This window comes from Globicephala melas, chromosome 1, assembly GCF_963455315.2.
Source record: "Globicephala melas chromosome 1, mGloMel1.2, whole genome shotgun sequence".
In the NCBI taxonomy this organism is placed as follows: domain Eukaryota; kingdom Metazoa; phylum Chordata; class Mammalia; order Artiodactyla; family Delphinidae; genus Globicephala; species Globicephala melas.
The window spans coordinates 71,417,942-71,424,761 of record NC_083314.1 but is presented as its reverse complement, the minus strand read 5'-3'; the positions used below and the strand labels follow the sequence as shown (position 1 = coordinate 71,424,761).

At 54.7% G+C, this 6,820-nt stretch overlaps 1 protein-coding gene across 3 annotated transcripts; it reads left to right on the top strand.

The window, feature by feature from the left end:
• Positions 1–29: 29 nt before the first annotated feature.
• USP21 (ubiquitin specific peptidase 21) lies at positions 30–6,665 on the top strand. Of its 3 annotated transcripts, none has more exons than XM_030842115.3 (13): positions 30–747; positions 1,560–2,180; positions 2,971–3,030; positions 3,189–3,309; positions 3,533–3,644; positions 3,812–3,967; positions 4,474–4,538; positions 4,795–4,898; positions 5,081–5,167; positions 5,451–5,529; positions 5,761–5,868; positions 5,975–6,089; positions 6,329–6,665. In XM_030842115.3, exons 2-13 carry the CDS (start codon positions 1,581–1,583, stop codon positions 6,417–6,419), a joined length of 1,698 nt encoding a protein of 565 aa, XP_030697975.1. In that variant the 5' UTR covers positions 30–747; positions 1,560–1,580; the 3' UTR covers positions 6,420–6,665. The 3 variants fall into 3 exon arrangements, with proteins under 3 accessions (XP_030697975.1, XP_030697976.1, XP_030697977.1); XM_030842116.2 differs by lacking the exon at positions 30–747 and adding an exon at positions 760–1,229; XM_030842117.2 differs by lacking the exon at positions 30–747 and adding an exon at positions 760–1,233.
• The last annotated feature ends 155 nt before the right edge of the window (positions 6,666–6,820 follow it).

Below are 6,820 nucleotides of genomic sequence, written 5' to 3'. Positions count from 1 at the left end.
GGCACATGTACAACTATACTAGTTCGGGAGGGAAGGGGAAATGGAGGATGCTCTGTTCTGGAGCTGGGGAATGAAAGGAAATCCTGACTGCTCTCCCTGCTGCTGAGATCTGCTTTTGTCCTTTAGCAGGGAGCCTACCGCTTTGGCCTGCAAGATGCTTGACGACTGGTTTTGCAGGGCCAGTATTCCCTGCCCTCCAGGGATCTTGCCAACCCTATGTGGATACTTCACTGGTCTGTGGGCTGGACCCAGGCCCTGCATTCGCACCCCTGCTCCCTGGGAAGGATCTGTGCTGCAAGCCGGGGGGCCATACTACGATTGTCAGATTTATATCCTTTAGAGCCACGGGGTGGGGCGATGGGACTCTACTTTAGGGACTTGCTTTGGAGCGATGGTTTAAAGACAATTCTTGCCAAAGCTGGGAACTGGCGGTCCTAAAGTTGGCTGTGTTTCCATGGTGTCGGCAGCGGAGCCTAGGGGGCGGCTTCACGCAAGCGCCGAGGAAGCCGGTGGGCGGAGTCTGAGTGTGGGTGCGCAGGCGCTCTGAGAGACAGTGAAGCCGGCGGCCGGTGGCCGGGCGGGACCAACAAAGATGGCGGCGGCCCCTGCGGTGGGAGAGATCTGGGCACTAGCTGCGGCTAAAGCTGCAGCCGGGCCCGCGGGGGCGCTGCACGAGGGTAGTAGGGGGTGGCCCTGAGCTGGGGCCTGGCCCCGGCTGGCCTACCCCGCCGCCTCACCCGGGGACAGGTACGGTCCGGGGCGTTATGGTGTGGGGGTGCCGAGGGAAGACTGTTCCAGACCCGAGAGATCGCCCACCCCAAAAGCAGAGGTGCTGGGGGCCCGGCAGGCCTGCGAGAACTGGGCTGGAGGGACCAGCATCCATGGATCGTGTAGAATATGCCGCTGGACCCCGTAGCCAATCAGCAGCCTCGGCCTTTCTGCCCTCGAGGGGGGCGGACCCGGTTGAAACCTCCTGTGGTGGGAGATGTGCAGAGATTAGGGGTCAGGGAGTTAGTTCGTCCTCCCTCCCCGCCACAGCCCCTGAGCCCCAACACCACTTTGGAGCTCAGAGGTGGGGGAGGGAGTAACCTTTTTAGTGTGCTTCATTTGCAGCCAGGAGGGGCAGGGGTTTGAGAATGGAATGCTGTCCTTGGGGCTGTTATACTTGCATCCACACCGCTATTTGACCAGAGGTCCCAAGTGACCCAGAGCACATCCCACTTGACTAGGCAGGTATGGGGGAACCTTCATGAGCACCTAGATTATAAAGACAGCCAAGATAGGAACTCTTTATCATTGGCTCTCCAGTAAAGCAATATTCTGCAGGAAGGGCGTGAGGAATGTAGAAAGAGTCAAAGCCCTGCCTGCTATCATTCATTCATTCATTTACTCAATGGATACTAAGTGTTTACTTTGTACCAAACACTATACTAGGCACAGGGGATACAATGATTGATACACTAGACATGGTTCCTGCCCTCCATGCATGTAGCTAGTATGGCAGCCTAGGTTCCCACCTCCCTCCATATTCAAACGCTGATCGTCTCTTCTCCTCTCAGGTCCAGCCTGTGGTGTCCACAATGCCCCAGGCTTCTGAGCACCGCCTGGGACGGACCCGAGAGCCACCTCTTAATGTCCAGCCCCGAGTGGGATCCAAGCTACCATTTGCTCCCAGGGCCCGGAGCAAGGAGCGCCGAAACCCAGGCCCTGGGCCGAACCCTGTGTTACGACCTCTGCCTCCTAGGCCAGGTCCCCCTGAGGAACGGCTCAAGAAACTGGAGCTGGGACGGGGACGGACCTCAGGCCCTCGTCCCAGAGGCCCGCTTCGGGCAGATCATGGAGTTCCCCTGCCTGGCTCACCACCCCCAACTGTGGCTCTGCCTCTCCCATCAAGGACCAACCTAGCCCGTTCCAAGTCTGTGAGCAGTGGGGACTTGCGTCCAATGGGGATTGCCTTGGGAGGGCACCGCGGCACTGGAGAGCTAGGGGCTGCACTGAGCCGCTTGGCTCTCCGGCCTGAGCCACCCACTTTGAGACGTAGCACCTCTCTCCGCCGCCTTGGGGGCTTTTCTGGGCCACCCACCTTGTTCAGCATACGGACAGAGCCCCCTACTTCCCATGGCTCCTTCCACGTGATATCTGCCCGGCCCTCTGAACCTTTCTACTCCGATGACAAGATGGTGAGGACTTGCCAGCACACGCCTTCCATGCTCATGTTCCTCCATGCCTCCAGCTTTCTTGCCATCATATGGCTTTCCTTTCCCCTTTTTGCCAAGTTCCTTTTTCACCCCCTTCATTTCAGTAGTTTGGACTCTCCTCTCCCTTATTTAAGTAACTTTAAGCCTCATAGACCCTTTCCAGGGTTGTCTGTGACTCCCCAGAATGGTGTGCCATTTCAGTCCCCAAGGAATAAACCATTTGGAATTCTTTGGGTCCCCAGGCCCTTACCTTCCCTTGCTGTACCTTGTCTCCTAGGATGCTGCCTAGGCCTAATTAATCTCTGGAGCTGAAGAGGGGCAGGCTCAGAACATCTGAGCTCGTGCGGTTGCCCATTTCCCGAGCTAAGTGAGCTAGGCTGATTGCAATTGGAGCCATCAGGAGAGGGTGCAGGAAGGGGCCACGGGTGCAGGAGGGGGCCTTGGGGGTAGCAAGGTGGTGGTGGGGAGCAGCTGGGCAACCATGCCAGTGCTTGGGGAGTTGCCCCAGGAGCTGCATCGCCGGCTAGCTGGGCAGAGGAGTAAGTGGGGAATAGGTGGGACAGCCATGGCTGAGTCCGTGGTACACTCAGCTGTGTTAGGCTTACTGCTCATGGTCATTGAGGTAGGGAGACCCTAATACCCAGTGACGGAAAAAGTGTAGAGTTTGGGGTTGAAGGATGGGGTGGGGAAGGCAGTGGGCAGCATGCTGTTGAAAGGTTAAAGCGCCAGGTGGGATATATGGGAATGTGCTGACTGTACTCTGACCTTCCAGGCTCATCACACACTGCTTCTGGGCTCTGGTCATGTTGGCCTCCGAAACCTGGGGAACACGGTGAGAGCCATTCTCCTGTCTTTCCTAACAGGAATGTGAACTGGTGTTGGAGGCAGGCATGGGGAGGGAAACTTGGGGAAGGACAGCACTGAAGTTCTCCTAAGGCTTCCTAGGCACTGGTCTGGGGAGGTAATGGCACTGTCTTTACTGCTCCCCAGTGCTTCCTGAATGCTGTGCTACAGTGTTTGAGCAGCACTCGGCCTCTTCGGGACTTCTGTCTGCGAAGGGACTTCCGGCAAGAGGTGCCTGGAGGGGGCCGAGCCCAAGAGCTCACTGAAGGTGGGGCGACAACTCCTGCTCCCTTCTTTCAAGTCCTCTTTTCCCCAAACCCTTGTAGGTCCATCTGCCAGTGCCAGTGGCCCCAACCCTGAAAGCTGGCAGGTGTATCTGTTTTTCCCAGTGCCTGATTTCCTAGAGGTTGTTTTCCACCTTCTAAGCCTCCTCTTGCTTCCCTCTTCTAGTCATTAACCACCGTTTCCCTTCCCCACTCCCACCCTAATAGCCTTTGCAGATGTGATTGGTGCCCTGTGGCACCCTGACTCCTGTGAAGCTGTGAATCCTACTCGATTCCGAGCTGTCTTCCAGAAATACGTTCCCTCCTTCTCTGGATACAGGTGGGAGAGCTGGAGGGTATGGGATTTCTCTCTGGCCTTGTCTGGGGGTAGGGCCAAGCAGCATCATTCTGAGCCTTGAGACGCTCTTCATCCAGGAAGTGGGGACAGGGGTTAGTGACCGTGGACTAGGCAGGGGTCGGTTGCCCATGTTCTTTGTCTGACTGCAGCCAGCAGGATGCCCAAGAGTTTCTGAAGCTCCTCATGGAGCGGCTGCACCTCGAAATCAACCGACGAGACCGCCGGGCTCTGCCAGTCCTGGCCAATAGTCCAGCTCCCTCCCAACCCCGCCGTGGAGGGGCTCTGCTAGAAGAACCTGAGTTAAGGTAAGGTTGCTCCCCTCCTTCTCCTCCGCAGTAGTTTATCAGCAGCATTCATCCTTCACAGAAGTAAGCTAGTCAAGATTGAGGATGTAGTGTCCAAGGAAATACTTAGCTCAGAAAATGGTTTGAGAAGCAGTGCAGAAGTAGGAAGAAGGCAGGAGGAGGAGGGAGGCTGAGGGGCACAGATGGAGGCAGAAGATAGTGCTATGGCTGTCACCATATTGACGGAGGAGGGGATAATTAATTAACAAGGTACCTAAGGGGTCTGAAGCCAGGTGGAGGAAGACGGCATGTTCTTCCCTTGTCGACATTCCTTTCTTTTCCTCTCACCTTGGATTTCCCCGGAAAGTCTTCTGAAGCATTACTCCTTTGTCTGTTTCTTGAAATTTAGAGAAGGAGCTGGGGTATGAGTGGGGTACAGGGCTCTGTGGATCATTTCAGTGGTGTTGGGGGTGCCCGGTGTTCCTGCTGTCTCATGGGTGCTCCCCACTTCCCTTGATCTGTCCTAGCGATGACGACCGAGCCAACCTAATGTGGAAGCGTTACCTGGAGCGAGAGGACAGCAAGATTGTGGGTATGGAACGAGACAAAGTGATGGGGAAAGTTAGTGTGTGGGGGATGCGGGCTTGGCAGAAAAAAATCAATCCTATCCAGGGGTGTGGGAATAAGTCTGGATGACGAAAATGTGGAGAAGTTGTGATGGGTTTGTGAGGAGTGTCGGTGGTGGGAAAGGAAGCGTCAGGCAAACGGGTGGGAAGAGATGGGAATCCAAGGAAGCATCTCAGGCATCCCACAATGACTGTTTCTCCTGCCCCTTTGCTTCTATCTAGACCTGTTTGTGGGCCAGTTGAAAAGTTGTCTCAAGTGCCAGTCCTGTGGGTATCGCTCCACGACCTTCGAGGTTTTTTGTGACCTGTCCCTGCCCATCCCCAAGGTGGGATTCCAGAAGATTCCAGGGGTGGATGGGACATGGGTTCTGTGACCCAACCCTACCCACCCCCAGTGTGGGAGGGAACCCTGTGGGTCTCTGGAGCAGAAATGAAGCTTGGATTAATTGAGAAGAGTTGGAAAAGGAAATTCAGAACATGCTGACCCTTCACTCTCCTTTCCCCCCAGAAAGGATTTGCTGGGGGCAAGGTGTCTCTGCGGGATTGTTTCAGCCTTTTCACCAAGGAAGAAGAGCTAGAATCGGAGAATGCCCCAGTATGTGTGGGTTCACGAGGGATATAGTAAGGGTGGGAGACCTGGGGGGGCTCCATAAGGGTAAAAGGGGTTGCATGATGCCTTAGTATGAAGAATAACACTTATATATGTCTGGGTTTGTGTAGGAGTTTCAGATATGTCCTGGGATTCCCAGGGCAGAGGGCAGTGGCCCAGAGGATACAGGTAATAGGGAGCATAGTAAATTTGTATGTGAGTCAGGGTGTCAGAAAAGCCAACGGAGGTGAGGAGCACGTTAACCTTATATTATTTGACATTTACTCAGGTGTGTGACCAATGTCGGCAGAAAACACGAAGTACCAAAAAGTTGACAGTACAAAGATTCCCCCGAATCCTCGTGCTCCGTATCCTAATCTTCAAATTCTTATTTCTCCCATTCATTCTTTTTTCCTCATTCCCCATGTTTGCAGAGGTTGGACATTTGGGAATTCAGTTTTCCTTAGGAAAAGTCTGCCACTCCACCTTTCCCTACCAAGCTCCCCATGTGTGTTCAGGGAGGGGAGTGGACAACATTCAATTCCTCAGCCCCCCTCAGAGGCCCTCTGCCTCCCAAATTCTCCTTAACCAGAGCTTAGATCTTAATCGATTTTCCGCCTCCCGGGGCTCCATCAAGAAAAGTTCAGTAGGTGTAGACTTCCCGCTGCAGCGACTGAGCCTAGGGGACTTTGCCAGTGACAAAGCCGGTGAGTCTTGTAGGGAAGGTCCTGAGGAGCTCCCGTGAAGGGGAGGGAGAGAGTGGGAGTGGGGCACAGCTCTGACTATAGAATTTGGTCATCTCTAACCCCGAAGGAAGCCCCGTATATCAGCTGTATGCCCTTTGCAACCACTCGGGCAGTGTCCACTATGGCCACTACACAGCCCTGTGCCGGTGCCAGACTGGTTGGCATGTCTACAATGACTCTCGGTGAGAATAGCCTCCTATTCAACTCCTGCCCCATTCCCGCTGCAGCCCTGACACCTTTCCCTAATACGGAGCCCCAGGAGAGCACAGTGCCTGGTAAAAGGCGGGCGGTGGGTGGGTGTGTGTGGAGGTATGGGGGCGTCTTTCCTCATCACTACCGGGATGCTGTGAGGTTGATCATGTGGGGAGGGGGGAATATGCAGGAATGATCACACCTCCTTCCCCATCTCCCTTCTTCCTAGTGTCTCCCCTGTCAGTGAAAACCAGGTGGCATCCAGTGAGGGCTACGTGCTGTTCTACCAACTGATGCAGGAGCCACCCCGGTGCCTGTGACATCCCCTTTAAGCCCTGGCACCTGTGAAACCCTTTCAACACCCTCAAGCCCCCAGGCTCCCCATTTACCTCAGAGACGTCTATTTTTGTGTCTTTTTAATCGGGGAGGGGGGAGGGGGTGGTTGTACCTCCCATTATTTTTTTTATTAAAAAATACCCTTCTACCTGGAGGCTCCCCTGTCTCCCAACCCCATGTACAGAGCTCCCCAGGCCCCTGCCCGTGTACAGCCCCCAGACCCTCTACAGTCTCACTTTTTTTTGTGAATAAATTTATTAAGAAAAAATGATGTCCTTATTTGTATTTGTGCTTAAAGGGGGTGGAGATACAGAACTAGGCCGAATTGGAGTCTTCCTGGGACTCAGTTCCCTTTCTGAACAGATGGGGGCGCGCTCAAAGCCGT

What these genes read in the sequence shown, in the direction of transcription:
- USP21 (XM_030842115.3), top strand. Translation starts at nt 1,581, where the DNA reads ATGCCCCAGGCTTCTGAGCACCGCCTGGGACGGACCCGAGAGCCACCT. An exon ending in TCTACTCCGATGACAAGATG is followed by an intron (nt 2,181 to 2,970) that starts GTGAGGACTTGC and finishes CTGACCTTCCAG; the next exon opens with GCTCATCACACACTGCTTCT. An exon ending in TAGAATCGGAGAATGCCCCA is followed by an intron (nt 5,168 to 5,450) that starts GTATGTGTGGGT and finishes ACATTTACTCAG; the next exon opens with GTGTGTGACCAATGTCGGCA.